Source organism: Capricornis sumatraensis, chromosome 14, assembly GCF_032405125.1.
Source record: "Capricornis sumatraensis isolate serow.1 chromosome 14, serow.2, whole genome shotgun sequence".
Lineage (NCBI taxonomy): Eukaryota > Metazoa > Chordata > Mammalia > Artiodactyla > Bovidae > Capricornis > Capricornis sumatraensis.
The window spans coordinates 15101656-15122720 of record NC_091082.1 but is presented as its reverse complement, the minus strand read 5'-3'; the positions used below and the strand labels follow the sequence as shown (position 1 = coordinate 15122720).

The window sequence follows — 21065 nt, the reverse complement described above, 5'->3', positions numbered from 1 at the left end:
CTGTGGTGTTGGAGAGAACTCTTGAGAGTCCCTTGGACTCCAAGGAGATCCAACCAGTCCATCCTAAAGGAAATCAGTCCTGAATATTCATTGGAAGGACTGATGCTGAAGCTGAAACTTCAATCCTTTGGTCACCTGATGCAAAGAACTGACTCTTTGGAAAAGACCCTGATGCTGGGAAAGATTGAAGGCAGGAGAAGGGGATGACAGAGGATGAGGTGGTTGGATGGCATCACTGACTCAATGGACATGAGTTTGAGTAAACTCCAGAGTAAATTCAAATTTACAGGGAGGCCTGGTGTGCTGCAGTCCATGGAGTCTCAAGAGTCTGCTGCAACTAAGCAACTGAACTGAACTGTTGATCAGAGAACATATTCTGTGGTTATTTTCTTAAATCTAATTATCTGTCTTGACATTTCTTTTGTGATCCAGCCTATGATCCATCTCTGAGTGTTCAACATGCACCTGAAAGGAACACATATTCTGCAGTTGAGTGTAATGCTATATATGTTGATTAGATCTGTTTGATTTAAAGGAGTTCAGGTTTTTATAAGCTGAATGATTTTCTTTCTATTAGTTCTATTAATTACAGAGAGAGGAGTATTGAAATGTATAACAATAACTGTCCCTTTTTATGCTTCCTTCCTGCTCTATTATTTCATACTTCATAAGTTTTGAGGTATCATTTTAAGGTGCATACACACTTAGTAGTGTTATGTCTTCTTCATCCACTGATTCTCTAATAAATACAAAATATTTCTCTTTACCTCTATTAAAATTTCCTGCCCTTGAGGTCTTCTTCATCTGTCTTATATAGCCATTCCAGCTTTTGTATGACTAGCTATGCACACATATCTCTGTTTATCCTCCTATTTTTAATCTATTAATAATCATACATTTCCATTTTGAGTATAATTGCTGTGACAATACTTCCTTTGATAATCCTTTTACTTCTTCAATATGAAGATCCCTGCCATTCAGTGGTGAGTCTAGTCCATTCATAATTTACAGTTACTAATATGCTTTGGTTTAAATTTCCTATAGCACTGTTTTCTATTTGTCTTATTTGATCTTTGTTCTTTTTTTTTTACCTTTGTGTATTAAGTAAATATTTTTAGTATATCACTTTGTCTTCTATTTTATCCTTATCAATGGTCATTCTAAGTTGTATAATATTAATCTCTATCAAACTCTTCATTCAAATAATATTCAAAGCACGAGAATCTTACGTTAGTATATCTCCACTATTCCTTTTAATCTTTGTCATATTACTGACATCCACTTCACTTCTAATTGGAGAAGGAAATGGCAACCCACTCCAGTATTCTTGCCTGGACAATTCCATGGACACAGAGCCTGGTGGGTTATATCCATTGAGTCACAAAGAGTTGGACATGACTGAGTGACTTGACTTTCTTTCTTTCTTTCCAATTCTGTATTTGTTACAAGTTCCATGATCGCTATGATTTTTGCTTTAAAGAATAAATTATATTAAAAAAATTAGTCATTTATATTTATGTACATATTTACCATTTTTGCTGTCTTTATTTCTTCATATAAATCTAAGTTCTCAAAAGATATCTTTTTTTTTTCGTTGAAGAACTTAAAAAAAATGTAGGTCTGTTGTGTGTAGGTTTTATTTGTATAAAAATATTTTTATTACACATTTCCTTTAGTAAGATATTTTTACGGGAAATGAAATAGTATAGACAACTTTTTAAAGCAGTCTTAAACAGTTGTTCAGTTGTCTTCTGATCAAAATTGCTTATTCCTCTGTATGTAATGTGTCTTATTTTATAGCTACAGTTCCGTTTACCTTATTGATTTTCAGAAATTTATTACAAGCATCAATGCAGCTTTTAAGATAATTATACTTTAGATTTGTTTGATGAACATGTGGTTTTATAATTTTTATCACAATTATAACAATTTCAGCCACTTTATCTTTATTTGTTTTCTGCCCAGAAGGGGAAACTTGCTGTCCTAATCTTCAACTACATCGGGGTACACTGATTTCATCTTTTTCTAGCAGCAGACCTCCCTTCTCACACTCAAGAGTCTTCTGCTCAGCTTTGACCATACTATGGGAATTCCCATCCCTCCCCTGAGCTGTCTTCATCCTCACTAACTCTCTGCTGCTGCTAAGTCATTTCAGTCATGTCCGACTCTGTGCAACCCCATAGACGGCAGCCCACTAGGCTCTTCTGTCCCTGGGATTCTCCAGGCAAGAATACTGGAGTGGGTTGCCATTTCCTTCTCCAATGCATGAAAGTGAAAAGTGAAAGTGAAGTTGCTCAGTCCTGCCCGACTCTTAGCAACCCCATGGACTGCAGCCTACGAGGCTCCTCCGTACATGGGATTTTCCAGGCAAGAATACTGGAGTGGGTTGCCATTGCCTTCTCCACACTCACTCCCTAGTTGGAGTAATACACAGCTCCCAACAGCTTCCTGAAAACTGTGCAATTTTGAAAACTTTAACATCTATAGATATATTTCCTTCTATCTGAAGTTTTCCAGGATAGAGAATTCCAACTAGAAACATATTTTCCCCTCAGAATTTTGAAAGCCTTGCCCCATTGTCTTCTGCCTCCTGGTGTTATTGCTAAGTCTAAAGCATTCTGATTCTCTGTCCTCGGGCTGAGTGCTTTCTTCTTGACTTCCCTGGTGGCTCAGGGGGTAAAGATTCTGCCTTCAGTGCAGGAGTTGATCCCTGGGTCAGGAACATGCCCTGGAGAAGAGAGCGGCTACCCACTCCAGTATTCTTGCCTAGAGAATCTCATGAACATAGGAGTCTGGCGGGCCACAGTCCATGGGGTCCCAAAGAGTCAGACACGACTGGGCAACTAAGCACACACACGGGTTGACTGTTTCCTTCTTGAATTTCAGTTCAGTTCAGTCACTCAGTCATATCCGAGTCTTTGCGACCCCATGAATCGCAGCACGCCAGGCCTCCCTGTCCATCACCAACTCCCAGAATTCACTCAAATCACATCCATCGAGTCCGTGATGCCATCCAGCCATCTCATTCCCTGTTGTCCCTTTCTCCTTCTGCCCCCAATCCCTCCCAGCATCACAGTGTTTTCCAATGAGTCAACTCTTCACATGAGGTGGCCAAAGTACTGGAGTTTCAGCTTTAGCATCATTCCTTCCAAAGAACACCCAGGGCTGACCTCCTTCAGAATGGACTGGTTGGATCTCTTTGCAGTCCAAGGGACTTTCAAGAGTCTTCTCCAACACCACAGTTCAAAAGCATCAATTCTTCAGCGCTCACCTTTCTTCACAGTCCAACTCTCAATCACATCCATACGTAACCACTGGAGAAACCATAGCCTTGACTAGACGGACCTTTGTTGGCAAAATATTGTCTCTGCTTTTGAATATGCTATCTAGGTTGGTCAAAACTTTCCTTCAAAGGAATAAGCGTCTTTTAATTTATGGCTGCAATTGCCATCTGCAGTGATTTTGGAGCCACAAAAAATAAAGCCTGACACTGCTTCCACTGTTTCCTCAACTACTTCCCATGAAGTGATGGGACCAGATGCCATGATCTTCGTTTTCTGAATGTTGAGGTTTAAGCCAACTTTTTCACTCTCCACTTTCACTTTCATCAAGAGGCTTTTTAGTTCTTCTTCACTTTCTGCCATAAGGGTGGTTTCATCTGCATATCTGAGATTATTGATATTTCTCCTGGCAATCTTGATTCCAGCTTGTGTTTCTTCCAGCTCAGCGTTTTTCATGATGTACTCTGCATATAAGTTAAATAAGCAGGGTGACAATATACAGCCTTGACGTACTCCTTTTTCTATTTGGAACCAGTCTGTTGTTCCATGTCCAGTTCTAACTGTTGCTTCCTGACCTACATATAGGTTTCTCAACAGGCAGGTCAGGTGCTCTGGTATTCCCATCTCTTTCGGATTTTCCACAGTTTATTGTGATCCACACAGTCAAAGACTTTGGCATAGTCAATAAAGCAGAAATAGATGTTTTTCTGGAACTCGCTTGCTTTTTCGACTTTACCTTTTCTTAATTTCGTTCTCAGTTTCTCTGGCAAGCATGTCTTTTTCAGTCATTAATCTGAAATATGTGGGCCCTCTCAACAATTCCATTCTGAGAAATTTGATTGTTTTAATTCTGTTTTTTTATATTTTTAATAATTTCCCCCATTTTTTTCCAGACCCTGTTCCAAAATTCTTACCATATTGTTTCCTCCTGAACACTCCTTTAATTTTCTCTTGTTTGACTCTCCTTTTCCATTATTTGGTTTTATTGTTCATTTTATTATTCTTCATTCTTTCAATGTCCTTAGATTTATCTTCTGAGCATTTTATTTAACTTTTTCATTTGTTACCTACATTTAATTTCCATAAACTCTTCTTGGTTCACTGGATGTTCTTGCTTTTCAATTTGTTTTGTTCTATAGCCTGCTATTCTTTTTTTAAACATGTATACTCCTCTCATCTTCTCAACTACTATATTACTAAAGATGGGATATTGCATATTTTAAAATTGATTTCTTCTCCCAGAATCCTATGGTGTCATTTGTGTTTCCTCTGAATTCTCCTTTCTTGTATGTTTTTGCATGGCTGTTACTTAGTTCCTTCTTTTCCTTTTAGGAATTTCCTTAAATGTCTAGAGATCACTGTTGTATGAACATATGTAGGAGTGAAGCACTCAGAAGCTCCTTGGGACATGAATGAATGCAGGACCTTATTTTCACATCATATGTACATACACACACACTTGGGATAAATGCTTCCTGCCCCATAAGTGTCTACCAATCAGCCTTGCTGCACCAGTCAGCCCAGCACCAAGGGGGTGCCCTGCTGGATGTTCCTGGATGGGCCCACCCCACCATCTGTACCTCCAAGAGGCCTGGGCTGTTCCCCACCACAAGTGGGCAGAGGAAAGAGTCTTTTGCATTTCCCATCCCCTAATTGCTTCAGGAACTCTCTCTAACCTTCTCTGAAATGATACTGAATCAGAGTATTTCTCTTTTGATGTTTTGTTTCCAGGGGGCATTGTGGGTCACGAGTTTTTGCTGCAGGTTACATTCCCTCCCTTTATTCCTGGGCAACCAGAGTGTTTATTTTGGCCAAATTTGCCAACTCCTAGAGTAAATCTCTTTTCCCAAGATGAGGAAAGGGACCAGCAATGAACATGTGAAAGGGTTCAGGGAATCTAATTACTTCTCCTAAAGATTTTTAACCACTCTCCATATATTTAGTCCTATGTATAACCTTACTTGCCTCTGCAAGGCATCTGATACCTCTGTTCCTGTCACTTGAGTCTCCATTGCATAAAGCAGCCTGCTTCTGACTTGTTTCCTCTCCTTTCTCAGCTTAAAAGGTTACCTTCTTTCAGTCTGTGAAGTCAGTTACCACCCATCCATCTGCTTTGCAGCTTCCACACTTGTATCCGTGTCACCTCATCTACCATCTCTTCTGTCCTGAGTGAAGTCTTTTTATTCACAACCTTCAATATCCTACAGTGTCAGGAGGAAATGGAATGCATTTGTTGAATTGAAAGCTTTCAAATTCAGCTTGGAAAGGGTACACCAAAATTATATTTTTATTTCCTATATGTACTCCCCCTTGTTACATAGATATAGGAAGACTACAAGTATTTTGAAACTAAGTTACCACTTGAGAGTCCCATGCTTCACAGCTAAATAATTACAGAAACATAAGGTAGAATATGTTCAATTCCAGTTCACTCATTCAATACAGAGGTTTGGACCATCTAATGAGCCGACCTAACTGAGAAACTATTGCAATAATGCATAAGTGGACCCAAGAGAGTCATGTCTGAATTAAGACAGTAACTGTTGAGATGGAGGGGAGCAAATGAATTTCAAAACATATATATGTTTTAAAGAGAAATATTTTACAAATTTTGCAATCATTCGTCTGCTCTATGGCCATGAACCAGTTTGCTTTTTTGCTGTTTAGTTGCTAGTCAAGTGTGACTCTTTTGTGACCACATGGACTATAGCCTGCCAGGCTCCTTTGTCCATGGGATTTCCTAGACAAGAATACTGCAAAATGGCAGTTGCCAAAATGGGTTGCCATTTCCTTTTCCAGGGGGATCTTTTGACCAGAGATCGAAACTGCATCTACTGCACTGGCAGGTAGATTCTTTATCACTGAGCCACTTAAGGAAGACCATTAGTTTTCTCGGGCTGTGGTAACAAACAACCACAAACTTGGTGGCTTAATGAAAATGTATTGTCTCAACATTCTGGAGGTCAGAGCTCAAAAGCAAGATGTTCGTAAGGCTGGTTCCTCCTGGGAACTGTGCAGGAAGCCTCTCTCCCAGCTTACAGAAGGCTGTCTTCACATACACATGGCTTTCCATTATTCATCTGTCACCACATTTCCTCATTTTTCAAGGACACAGCACAATTAAGAGTAAGGCCTACTCTAATAAACTCATTATAACTTGATTGTATCTATTAAGACTTTATCATCAAGTAAATTCGCCACATGAGTGGCGGCTGTATGGCACAGGAGCGGCCAAGAGAAGATACCCCATATCCAAGGTCAGGAGTGGTGGCAGAGAGGAGCTACCCCATGCCCAAGGTCAGGAGCAGTGGCAGAGAGGAGAAACCCTACATCCAAGGTAAGAGAAAACCAAGTAAGATAGCAGGTGCTGAAAGAGGGCATCAGAGGGCAGGCATACTGAAACCACAATCACAGAAAACTAACTAATTTGATCACATGGACCACAGCTTTGTCTAACTCGATGAAACATGCCGTGTGGGGCCACCCAAGATGGGTGGGTCATGGTGGAGAGGTCTGACAGAATGTGGTCCACTAGAGAAGGGAATGGCAAACCACTTCAGTATTCTTGCCTTGAGAACCCCATAAACAGTATGAAAAGGCAAAATGATAGGACACTGAAAGATGAACTCCCCAGGTCGGTAGATGCCCACTATGCTAATGGAGATCAGTGGAGAAATAACTCCAGAAAGAATGAAGGGGTGGAGCCAAAGCAAAAACAATACCCAGCTGTGGATGTGACTGGTGATGGAAGCAAGGTCCGATGCTGTAAAGAGCAATATTGCATAGAAACCTGGAATGTCAGATCCATGAATCAAGGCAAATTGGAAGTGGTCAGAAAGGAGATGGCAAGAGTGAACATCAACAATCCAGGAATCAGCTAACTAAAATGGACTGGAATGGGTGAATTTAACTCAGATGACCATTATATCTACTACTGTGGGCAGGAATCCCTTAGAAGAAATGGAGTAGCCATCATACTTAACAAAATAGTCCAAAATGCAGTACTTGGATGCAATCTCAAAAATGACAGAATGAGTTTTGTTCATTTCCAAGGCAAACCATTCAATATCACAGAAATCCAAGTCTATGCCCCGACCAGTAACGCTGAGGAAGCTGAAGTTGAACGGTTCTATGAAGATCTACAAAACCTTTTAGAACTAACACCCAAAAAAGATGTCCTTTTCATTATCAGTTCAGTTCAGTTCAGCCACTCAGTCATGTCCAACTCTTTGCGACCCCATGAATCACAGCATGCCAGGCCTCCCTGTTCATCACCATCTCCTAGAGTTCACTCAGACTCATGTCCTTCGAGTCCATGATGCCATCCAGCCATCTCATCCTCGGTCGTGCCCTACTCCTCCTGCCCCCAATCCCTCCCAGCATCAGAGTCTTTTCCAATGAGTCAACTCTTTGCATGAAGTGGCCAAAGTACTGGAGTTTCAGCTTTAGCATCATTCCTTCCAAAGAAATCACAGGGCTGATCTCCTTCAGAATGGACTGGTTGGATCTCCTTGCAGTTGAGGGGACTTTCAAGAGTCTCCTCCAACACCACAGTTCAAAAGCATCAATTCGTCGGTGCTCAGCCTTCTTCACAGTCCAACTCTCACATCCATACATGACCACAGGAAAAACCATAGCCTTGACTAGACGGATCTTAGTCGGCAATGTAATGTCTCTGCTTTTGAACATACTATCTAGGTTGGTCATAACTTTTCTTCCAAGGAGTAAGCGTCTTTTAATTTCATGGCTGCAATCACCATCTGCAGTGATTTTGGAGCCCCCCAAAATAAAGTCTGACACTGTTTCCACTGTTTCCCCATCTATTTCCCATGAAGTGATGGGACTAGATGCCACGATCTTCGTTTTCTGAATGTTGAGGTTTAAGCCAACTTTTTCACTCTCCTCTTTCACTTTCATCAAGAGGCTTTTTAGTTTCTCTTCACTTTCTGCCATAAGGGCGGTATCATCTGCATATCTGAGGTTACTGATATTTCTCCTGGCAATCTTGATTCCAGCTTGTGTTTCTGCCAGTCCAATGTTTCTCATGATATACTCTGCATAGAAGTTAAATAAGCAGGGTGACAATATACAGCCTTGACGTACCCCTTATCCTATTTGGAACCAGTCTGTTGTTCCATGTTCAGTTCTAACTGTTGCTTCCTGACCAGCATACAGATTTCTCAAGAGGCAGATTAGGTGGGCTGGTAATCTCATCTCTTTCAGAATTTTCCACAGTTTATTGTGATCCACACAGTCAAAGGCTTTGGCATAGTCAATAAAGCAGAAATAGATGTTTTTCTGGAACTCTCTTGGTTTTTCCATGATCCAGCGCATGTTGGCAATTTGATCTCTGGTTCCTCTGCCTTTTCTAAAACCAGCTTGAACATCAGGGAGTTCACAGTTCACGTATTGCTGAAGCCTGGCTTGGAGAATTTTGAGCATTACTTTACTAGCATGTGAGATGAGTGCAATTGTGCGGTAGTTTGAGCATTCCTTGGCATTTCCTTTCTTTGGAATTGGAATGAAAACTGACCTTTTCCAGTCCTGTGGCCACTGCTAAGTTTTCCAAACTTGCTGGCATATTGAGTGCAGCACTTTCACAGCATCATCTTTTAGGATTTGAAACAGCTCCCCTGGAATTCCATCACCTCCAGTAGCTTTGTTCGTAGTGATGCTTTGTAAGGCCCACTTGACTTCACATTCCAAGATGTCTGGCTCTAGATTAGTGATCACATCATCATGATTATCTAGGTCGTGAAGATCTTTTTTGTACAGTTCTCCCGTGTATTCTTGCCACCTCTTAATATCTTCTGCTTCTGTTAGGTCCCTACCATTTCTGTCCTTTATCGAGCCCATCCTTGCATGAAATGTTCCCTTGGTATCTCTAATTTTCTTGAAGAGATCTCTAGTCTTTCCCATTCTGTTGTTTTCCTCTATTTCTTTGCATTGATTGCTGAAGAAGGCTTTCTTATCTCTTCTTGCTATTCTTTGGAACTCTGCATTCAGATGCTTGTATCTTTCCTTTTCTCCTTTGCTTTTTGCCTCTCTTCTTTTCACAGCTATTTGTAAGGCCTCCCCAGACAGTCATTTTGCTTTTTTGCATTTCTTTTCCATGGGGATGGTCTTGAACCCTGTCTCCTGTTCAGTGTCACGAACCTCATTCCATAGTTCATCAGGCACTCTATCTATCAGATCTAGGCCCTTAAATCTATTTCTCACTTCCACTGTATAATCATAGGGGATTTCATTTAGGTCATACCTGAATGGTCTAGGGGTTTTCCCTCCTTTCTTCAGTCTGAGTCTGAATTTGGTAATAAGGATTTCATGATCTGAGCCACAGTCAGCTCCTGGTCTTGTTTTTGTTAACTGTATAGAGCTTCTCCATCTTTGGCCCAAAAATGATGTCCTTTTCATTATAGGGGACTGGAATGCAAAAATAAGAAGTCAAGAAGCACCTGGAGTAAAAGGCAAATTTGGCCTTAGAGTACAGAAAGAAGGGCAAAGGCTAATAGAGTTTTGCCAAGAAAATGACTGGTGATAGCAAACATCATCTTCCAACAACACAAGGGAAGATTCTACACATGGACAGTAGCAGATGGCCAACAATGAAATCAGATTGATTATAATCTTTGCAGCCAAAGATGGAGAAGCTCTGTACATTGAGCAAAAACAAGACTGGCAACTGACTGTGGATCAGATCATGAACTCCTTATTGCCCAATTCAGGATTAAGTTGAAGAAAGTGGGGAAAACCACTAGACCAATCAGGTATGACCTAAATCAAATCCCTTATAATTATACAGTGGAAGTGAGAAATAGATTCAAGGGACTAGATCTGATAGACAGAGTGCCTGAATAACTATGGACAGAGGTTTGTGACACTGTACAGAAGACAGGGATCAAGACCATCTCCAAGAAAAAGAAATGCAAAAAAGCAAAGTGGCTGCCTGAGGAGGCCTTACAAATACCTAAGAAAAGAAGAGAAGCAAAAGGCAAAGGAGAAAAAGAAAGATATACTCATTTGAATGCAGAGTTCCAAAGGATAGCAAGGAGAGATAAGAAGGCCTTCCTCAGTGATCAATGCTAAGAAATGGAAAAAAACAATAGAATAGGAAAGACTAGAGATCTCTTCAAGAAAATTAGAGATACCATGGGAACATTTCATGAAAAGATGGGTTCAATAAAGGCCAGAAATATTATGGACCTAACAGAAGCAGAAGATATTCAGAAGTGGTGGCAAGAATACACACAAGAACTGTACAAAAAAGATTTTCACCAACCAGATAATCAAGATGGTGTGATCACTCACCTAGAGCCAGACATCCTGGAATGTGAGGTCAAGTAGGCTTTAGAAAGCATCACTATGAACAAAGTTAGTGTAGGTGATGGAATTCCAGTTGAGCTATTTCAAATCCTGAAAGATGATGCTGTGAAAGTGCTGCACTCAATATGCCAGCAAATTTGGAAAACTCAGCAGTGGCCACAGGACTGGAAAAGGTCAGTTTTCATTCCAATCCCAAAGAAAGGCAAGGCCAAAGAATGCTCAAACTACTGCATAATTGCACTCATCTCATGTTCACAATTCTGAATTCAGGTTTCAGTAATTCATGAACTGTAATTTCCAGATGTTCAAGCTGGATTTAGAAAAGGCAGAGGAACCAGAGATCAAATTGCCAACATCTGATGGATCATCGAAAAAGCAAGAGAGTTCCTAAAAAACATCTATTTCTGCTTTATTGACTATGCCAAAGCCTTTGACTGTGTGGATCACAATAAACTGCGGAAAATTCTGAAAGAGATGGGAATACCAGACCACCTGACCTGCCTCTTAAGAAACCGGTATGCAGACCAGGAAGTAACAGTTAGAACTGGACATGGAACAACAGACTGGTTCCAAACAGGAAAAAGAGTACGTCAAGGCTGTATATTGTCACCCTGCTTATTTGACTGCAGAATACATCATGAAAAATGCTGGGCTGGATGAAGCACAATCTGGAATCAAGACTGCTGTGAGAAATATCAATAACCTCAGATATGCAGATGACACCACCTTTATGGCAGAAAGTGAAGAAGAACTAAAAAGCCTCTTGATGAAAGTGAAAGAGGAGAGTGAAAAGGTTGGTTTAAAGTTCAACATTCAGAAAACTAAAATCATGGCATCTGGTCCCATCATGGCAAATAGATGGGGAAACAGTGAAAACTTTGTGTGACTTTATGTTGGGGGGCTCCAAAATCACTGCAGATGGTGATTGCAGCCATGGAATTAAAAGACACTTACTCCTTGGAAGGACAGTTATGACCAACCTAGACAGCATTTTCAAAAGCAGAGACGTTACTTTGTCAACAAAGTCTGTCTATTTAAGGCTGTGGTTTTTCCAGTAGTCATATAAGAATGTGAAAGTTGGACTATAAAGAAAGCTGATCGCCAAAGTATTGATGCTTTTGAACTGTGGTGTTGGAGAAGACTGTTGAGAGTCCCTTGGACTGCAAGAAGATTCAACCAGTCCATCCTAAGGGGGATCAGTTCTGGGTGTTCTTTGAAGGACTGATGTTGAAGCTGAAACTCCAATTCTTTGGCCACCTGATGCAAAGGGTTGACTCATTTGAAAAGACCCTGATACTGGGAAAGTTTGAGAGCAGGAGGAGAAGGGGACATCAGAGGATGAGATGGTTGGATGCCATCACCCACTCAATGGACATGAATTTGTGTGGACTCTGGGAGTTGGTGGTGGACAGGGAGGCCTGGCATGCTGCAGTTCATGGGGTCGCAAAGAGCTGGACACAACGAGCAACTGAACTGAACTGAAATTCACGTTATGAGGTCCCTGTGGTTTGGTCTTCAACATATGAGTTTTCATGGCTCACAATTCAGTTCATAACAGTTCCTTTTCCAATAAAGGTTGACTAAGTTAGTTTAAGGGCCTCCCTGGGTTCTTTAGTGGTAAAGAACCCACCTGCCAATGCAGGAGACATAAGAGATGTGGGTTTGTTCCTTGGGTCTGGAAGATCCCCTGGAGGAGGGCATGGCAACTCAGTCCAATATTCTTGCCTGGAGAATCCCATGGAGAGAGGAGCCTGACGGGCTACCATCCACGGGATTACAAAGAATCAGATACGATTGAAGTGACTTAGCACAAATGCACACAAGTTAGTTTAAAAAGGAATAAAACGTTTAAGTAAATTAGAGTGAGGACAATGCAAAGCCTACCACATTCAGGACCTGTAGTCCTAAAGAAATGTAACAGATCACACCTATTAGATGGTCCAGAAAAGTGCAAATCATGTCCCCCAAAGACCCATGCATGTTTTGACTTTTCCCCAGTCACTGCAGAAGGCACCATGTTTCTCATCTGTCTGTGTACCACAGATATGACTACAGATGGACTCATTAGTTTAAAACACAGGAGTTAATAGGACATCCTCAACATAAAGGAGTAAAGCATTTTTTTTTAAGTAGGGAAATTAAAATGCATTTACAGAAAAAAAGCTATAAGTTGGTACATTACAAAGTTTGATTATTAGTTTATTGAATTTTAGACCACAAATGTATCATGGAGATCATATAAGCCAGAGACTACCAAACTGGGAGGTGCATCAAAATCACCTGGTGAGCTTTTAAAAATACACGGCTTCCCAATTCCCACCCTACATATCCTGAATAGGATTTTCACAAATGCATACTTTTTTAGAAATGCTCCAACTGATATTTTGCAGACTGCCTGATCCATATGCCTCACTTTTAAGTGGAGGAAATTGAGATCATTATAACAAAATCACATAGCATAGAATATATTTAATTAAAAATGATCTAGTTCTGTTTATATAGGACTTATTTCATTATGATCAACAGAAAATCCAGAGATTAGTAGTAGAAAGTACTTCAAGAATATTTTTGTTGATATAATTGATGCAACTATTCTTATTTTTTGGCAAGATAGATTAAAGATATTTACTTCTCTTTAGTAAAATTTTAAGGCCATCCATATTTAACAGTGGTAGACTACAAAAAATAATAAAGTCTCATAAGGCAAAAAGAACAATTTACTAAAAGAGATTTTAGAAACTTACAGATGACGTCCTGTCCACTTCACAACGGCTGCTCAGAATAAAACAGGCCTCAGCATCATCCATCCTAAATGCAGACAGAAAAGGAAAATAATCACACATTGACATATCTATGTGCCATCTGAAAAACAGAATTTCAACACTCAGTCCAGGGCATACAAAGTACACATAAACTATGAACATCCTTAAGCTTAAATGAAAGTAGGATTCTGGCAGATCATGATTATAAACAAAATAATTGTTGACTTGACTGTATAACACAGCAATTCATAATGACAGAAGTTAAAAAAAGTCAAATTTTATTTTTTCTTTTATCATTATATATATATATATATATACACTTCTATAAGTTTTAGATGGATTACTTTTTGACTGCAATGCATCAGTAAAATTAAGAGAGAGGATACAAAGCCGCTTAGTATTCATAAGCCAAACTCTACTGCACATTTATATTTCCTAGAGATGAATCATCATCTTGTTCCAAATCCCTTTCCTTCACACTAAAGTTCTATATTGCTTATACGTAATAATAAACCATAAGAATGCTTCAGTGCTTGGTAAGCAATGTTCTAAAAACATAACATTGTGTATTTTTAAAATGAGGAACTATTTGCCTTTCTGGTTCATTACAGTAGAACAAATTTTTTCCTCCAATGTATTTTCTATGGATAAAAATGATAAGAGTCTATGGAATCAGACCAAATCAGACAGTTTTGGAAAAGTGTGAAGTTGTCATGGTTATTAAGATAATTGTATACCATTTTTTATACAACATCTTCAACAAAGCAACTCAAACTCATGCAACTGACCTTTGGGTTTGGAGAATTTTACTCCTTGTCTTGCGTGGGAATTGTGCTGAAGAATGTGTTAGCTAACATTAAATCCCAAATTTCTACATGACATAGGATAAGAAATGAACATAAAAATGGTACCATCTTTCTTAAATCAATTTTCTGAGAATTACCAGCCTGCTACTTCTCACTTATCCACACTCTCCTTTTTCATACCTATGGAGGAATATTTCTTGTAAATGTGACTGATTTGGCTAAGAAACAATCATTAATATTATTAATACTAAATGGAGTTGTGCTAATCCTGGCTCAGTCGTGCAGTCGTATACAACTCTTTGAGACTCTATGGACTGTAGCCCACCAGGCTCCTCTGTCTATGGGATATTTCCGGGCAAGAATACTGGAATCGGTTGCTGTTTCCTACTCCAGAGGATCTTCCCAACCCAGGAACTGAACCCATGACTCCTGTGTCTCCTGCATTCGTAAGTAGATTCTTCACCACTATGCTACCTGAGAAGCGCATTAATCCTAGGTATTATCTAGCTGAGATGCCAATAGCTAATCCTAATAGCTTAGATTAATTGATTAGGTAGTCAAAAGGCTTCATTTATCACAGAAATTCATATTGAACACAAAATGGGCATTACTCATTCTTCTCATATGAAGAACTTAACTCACTACTATAAATTAAGCATATTTATTATCTATACAGATGAATATAAAGATCCAAATCATATTACTGTTTAAGCAACTATTTTACAGTTCCTGAATAATGAGTATAGATAGTAGATTGTTAGCAAACACCTAATGCTGTGTTTTACTTGAGGTACTGGGAGACTATGACTTATTCTAGAACTGTCATGTGTATAGTGACAATATGTATGAAGTATGCAATCCACTATAGATGCTGATATATTCTCAAAGAAGCTTAATTTTCCAATTATGTACAATTCATTATATCCTGGTAGTTTCTACTGACTTTTTTTGTTTCACAAATTGTTAAATCATTGACAAAATTCTCAGCTAAACTGACCTATTATATATAAATCTAACATAATGTTAGAGTTCCTGCTATGAGCTATCTAGTCAACTTTTGCAGGAATAAGCAGCAGAAAGAAGTTTGAAAATTTTTTCTGTTCTTTTCCATCATCCACACACACATACACACACACATACCAAAACCCATACACACACAAATACAAGCATGCAGAGGACATGTATAAAGAAACAGAACATACACAAACATACGCAGAACATGCACCAACACACATACTCAAGCCATCTGGAAGAATCAAAACAACAACAAGGAAAAAAAAAAAAACAACACTTATGCTATGAAATTCAAGGAAGAGACTTTTAAACCTAACAGAGTCTGTAGGACAACTCAAAGATAAACACGAAGATATATTTAAAAGCTACAAAACAAGAGAAAACATTGAGTGAAGCCACCTCCACTAAGGATCTCTTCTGGCTTCTGAAACTATGGAGGGTGTTTTGCAGAGGCCCTGATTCCTGGAGTCTGCAGTCTAACCAACCACACTCTCACTCTGCTCCCATGCTGCAGTGACCCCCCAAGACTGTGACAAAGCTATAAGACTATGGCATCTTTAATACAGGGGGACAGGCACCTGCACAAGAAGAAGATAGCAACTAAGACCTCTGTCACCCTCCTGATTTCTCCAGTCCCCAAGGATGCTTTCATCTCAGACACCAGGGAACACAAGTGTTATCTGCCCAGTATATAATACAAACTCCTTAAAATCTAAACCCTCACTCACACTGCTTTGGCATCTCACATAGTGTTTAGCCCAAGATTTTTATTTGTCGAATAAAAACAGTATCCAAGGATTTGGAGACTACTCTCGCTGAATCTGGATAACTCAGTTCATCTCCCCATACCCTGAGATGATACCACCCCACCATACTTCTCAATGTGTTGTGTGGACATGGTCTGATGAACAACCTTGCACTGAGAAAGAGGAGCAAGTAAGCTCATTTTATATTTTTAATCTTCCCATTTGACCAGCAATGGTACTAAAGCAAAAGTTTGTATTCAAAAACACATCTTGCGGTACTGAAACTGTTAAAATTTGGAGGAGAGGAAAGATATTATAACACTACAAGATGGGAAGTGGACATACTTACTTTGCTCTCAACAGATCCTGGTCTTTAAGGGCCGAACCTTGAAGGTAGATAACTCTTTGTGACCACATTGGAATCTGGAGGATCCTTCGGACCTGCACATCCATTTCAGTAGGACACAAAATCACCACATAATAATCCTACTCAAAACAAAGTGGGCAATGGGATAGAAACAATAATGCTTTGTTTTATACTAGATAGGTAAATAGTATATCTATGAACATTTTGAAATATGATAAAAGAGAAATGAACTCTTACTAATAAATCAAAGTTTGCATTTAAAACCGGGGCATATGTTAAATAACATGAGACGGTAATAAACATAACAGACAAACATACAAAAATCTCATAAATCAGCAGCATGTTCATCCTGACTTTTTTCAATTTACTTAGCATCAAGAAGAGAAGATAAATCAGTGCTTACACTCCGCACACATTTCAGCCTATGAAATTTTCAATTTTGACTTCAGGGTGTGAAAGCGTTAGTCACTCAGTCGTGTCCGACTCTTTGACGCCATAGACTGTAGCCCGCCACGCTCCTCTGTCCATGGAATTCTCCAGGTAAGAATGCTGAAGCAAGTTGCCATTCCCTTCTCTGGGGGATCTTCCTGACCAAGGGATCAAACCCAAGTCTCCTGCATTGCAGGCAGGTTTTTTACAGTCTGAGCCATCAGAGAACCTCCTTAGGATTTCAGATTGATTCTAAAAAATAAACTGCTAACAGCCAGAACTGCTAAGGATCAAGTCATACTTCAATCTTGTTACTTTTAGAATAAAAAGCTGCGGTGATAGTTTATATCATTTGGTAACATTATGAGTTGATAAAATTGAAACTATTCTGATGAATATCTGAATGGAAAAGGATTCATAAAAATATTGGTAATACTGACAAAGTAAATTAAATTTGAAAGTTTGTGATCAAAATATTTTAAAACAATGGTTGTTTGGAGAAAATGCAAAATTATTTTCAGTGATAAAATGGTATAAAGCAATTTATCTATAAGAATTCAAATTCTCTGGCAAACGTCCACCATTTTACCACTCTGTATCTAGTGGGAACTTTTGGAGTTTTAAGATTTCTCCCTATTGATATTAGGTAAAATTAATTACTAGGGATCAAATTTTGGGTGGATTAAATTTTCTCCCGGATAGATTTTCTTTGTGGGTCATAATAAGCATCTGAAATTATTTAATATGAGTAATTTTAAAAAAACGTTAAATATGGAGTTACTCCAAAAATTCAAAATAATGTATGTAAAAACAAAAGAATATATTATACAAGTTTCTCTTATAAGTTAGATTTCTAATCCAAAAAAAGCAATATGTTAAAATTTCTCTAAATTATTTAAGAGAGAGATAATTAGAAGTACTCCATACTGTCTTGACTTCTGGATTCTCCAATCTCTTCACGGAAGTTTATTGGGAAAATACAGAAAATTCAAGTAGTTCTTTGCTGTCTGGACTAGACTAAGTGCATCAAACAGCAAAAGAGGTGACATAAGTCTACACTGGCCCAGAACCACGGCAAGTGGAAGTGTCTGCATAGACAGAAGAGATTTTTCTGAATTCATGATCTCAATTACATATTGCCCAAATTTTGGTCATTTATTGCTACTATAAATAAGACCAAGTTTCACTCTAGGAATCAAAGGGAAGAATGGAACTTTCAGACTTCCAAATTTCCATCAGTAACACTTGAAAAAACTCTGATAATTCAAGTGAGCAGATGATATTGAAATGATTCTTTTATTGTTTTATTATATGTTAAGTTTCACTGTCTCATAAAAATATCATCTATTCACTACCAAAAGGAGAAAAAAGCAATCATTTTAATTCAGAGAAAACCTTTCTTTGTAGCAGTAATATAATTCCATCTGTCTTTCGTTATAGATACAGAAGGAAACTTAACATATTGTGTATTCCTCCAGCATTTTTTTCTATGTTCCAGGTTATATTTGTAGTTCTTCATTTTCTCTAAATTTGAGCACATAAATAAAAATCCTCTAGAACACAGGCTGTACTATCATTAATTGATTTTGCCAATATTAGTAGGTATAATCTGTTTAAAGTTACCTGGAGTCTTGGATGTGCATAGAATTCATTTAAAAAGTCCATGAGTAAATCAATCTTCAGTGAGCTGACACACAGAACAACGTGCTTTTCAGTTTGAGCTCTGTGTCGACTATAGTTTCCACCTGACTTTTGTCTCTCCATCCACAAATAGGCTAGCTGTTCAAACTGTAACATATTTTCCACATGTGAATGAAAAGAAATGGACATGAAAATAACAATCAGTGCAATCTATCTATTGTCTACTGGGTATAACTCAATTTCTTAGATGAAACTCTTTGAGGTTGAAATGATCAGTATTCCCCTCAACAAGACTCTTCATAGGATAATTTCCGACTTGCTAATCCCTCCCAGGGCCTTCATGTTTCTCAGGAAACAATAATGAGGTTTTTCCTATTGTATCATAACAGGGCACTAAGAGGTATGCACTTCTGCTTTCTGTCCAGTGGAGTATGCAGCCATATTTGTCATGCACCTGGTTAAAGAGAAAGGTCTCATGTTTTTCTCTCACATTCTTCTGTCAACTTCAGCCCACATCGCCTGCAAGGGGAGATAACCTTACCACACACACAGGGCTACTTTCTAGTTATAGTGCGTGCATGCAAGCTCAGTCGTGTCTGACTCTTTGCAACTCCATGGACTGTAGCCTGCCAGGCTTCTCTGTCCACGGAATTTTCCAAGCAAGAATATTGGAGTGAGTTGCCATCATCTTCCCCAGGGGATCTTCCAGACTCAGGGACTGAACTCATGTCTCCTGCATTGGCAGGCTGATTCTTTACCACTGAGCCACCAAGGAAGTAGCTGTTATTAAAGGGATGATGAGGGTATGTGGGAGGGGTGTCACTGAAGATGGCGTGCATGATTGGATAGGAGTGGAAAGATCATTTTTACATCGATGGAAAGGATATTTCAATAACTTTGTCAAATGGTTGTATAATATAATATACATTTTGATTTGTGTTGGCCACATCCTGTTTATGACCTGCCCACTCATGGACAGCCAGAATTCATTACAGGAAAAAGTTGAAGATTGCCTCTAAGTGCCTTCAGTCTCATTTATATCTCTGTGCCTTTGCTTCCTTATCCATTCTCCAAAATGCTACATGTTAGCTATGTACCATCTTCAGATTTTGTTTTAGTTGACCAACATAGTCAATCAATTTTTATTCATGAGAACATACAGCTTTTAGTTGTAGTTTCAAGAATCAAAAGAAATCAATGTTTCGTAAATTTATTGTCTTGTACACACATGCTATAATTGAAAACTATACTATCCTACAATTCGATAATTAATGTAAATACTCTATGTGTAAAAGAAAGCATCTTGAAAAAACTGAAATGAAATGTGAGCTACCAATTAAGACTAGAAGGGAAAAAAGAACTCATGTTTCTAATACAATTTAAAAAGGCATTTTGGAGACAATTTCAATAATTGACTAGATAGTATACGAGCATGTGTTAATATAGTTAATAAGTCACCCTGCATTTTTGATTAAATGTGGAAGATTTGATTTCATAAGACTTTGCACATTTCTATAAAATTTAACATGGTGGTATTTACCTGGATAGGGAGAACCACAAGAGCAACACAGATCATGGCAACCACAAAAAGCTTGGACGACCACGTTTCTGGAGTCACATCCCCAAAGCCCACAGTAGAAAATGTCACGATGCAGAAATAAAGGGAGTCAAAGAGATTCAGCTTCTTTCCTATCCGTTCCAGATGCTGGATTCCACAGATGCTAAAAAAACAAAGATGCGTTACAGTTAAAACTTTCAAATCAGTCACGTTACTTTTCATCATTCTTTTGAAAGCCAAAGCACACTTCATAAAGCCACTTCGTAGCTGGGATTGTATATGGTTCAGTACTTTTCTTCGAGAAAATATTTTTAAGTTTTTTCTAACATCAAAGAGAAATAGTCTTATTTTATTTGTAGCCAAAATTTATAGTCCCAAATCACAAAGCATATTTGAATAATATATAAAATGAATAGACAGAATTTCATGGGTGACTTACACAAACATTTTGAATGCATGTCAAGGAAACATAGACACCAGAATCCACTAGATCTAATACCCACCAAAACAGCAATAGTCAATAGTCTTCTTTTTTAACAGAGAGACATTTTTCAGTTGTATATGTGTGGTATAGATATATGTGTATATATTTCGTGTGTATGTGTTTCAAAGTCATCCTTCCATATCCCCAGAGGTTGGTTCCCAGGCCCCCAGGGGGACACAGGATGTATAATGACATAGTCATTCTAGTCACTCATATGACATAGTATTTGCATATAACCTACGCACATCCTCATGTATACTTTAAATCATCTCTAGATTACTTATAATACCTAATACCATACAAATGCTATAAAATTCATTGTAAATAAGTTGCAAATGCTATGCAAACAGTTGCAAGTATGGAGCAAATTCAACTTCTGGGTTTTGGAATGTTCAAGAAATTTCTTCCCTAATATTTTCAATCTGTGACTGGTTGAACCCACAAACGTGGGAACTTGGAATACAGAGGGACCACTGTAAACAAGAAGGGCTTGAGGAGTTAACATTGCAAGGTGACTCTCAAAAGGAGTCTTTAGGTACATCAATTATCTGTACAAAACTATTGGTGGTATGAAAGTAAGGGAGAAGCTAGAAATTTTATAAGATTTTCCCAAAGTAGAATTGCTAAAATAGCATTAGAAATAGTACTGCTACT

The 21065-nt window shown here is 38.5% G+C and overlaps 1 protein-coding gene across 3 annotated transcripts in view; it reads right to left on the bottom strand.

The window, feature by feature from the left end:
• The window catches only part of KCNT2 (potassium sodium-activated channel subfamily T member 2), a 437588-nt gene that overhangs the window by 202951 nt on the left and 213572 nt on the right, over positions 1-21065 (bottom strand). For all 3 annotated transcript variants that reach the window (XM_068985918.1, XM_068985919.1, XM_068985920.1), the window contains exons 9-12: positions 19910-20090; positions 18352-18516; positions 16282-16418; positions 13349-13412 (exon numbers count right to left, since the gene is read on the bottom strand). In XM_068985918.1, coding sequence (XP_068842019.1) covers positions 13349-13412; positions 16282-16418; positions 18352-18516; positions 19910-20090 — 547 coding nt within the window. The remainder of the gene's footprint in view (positions 1-13348; positions 13413-16281; positions 16419-18351; positions 18517-19909; positions 20091-21065) is intronic.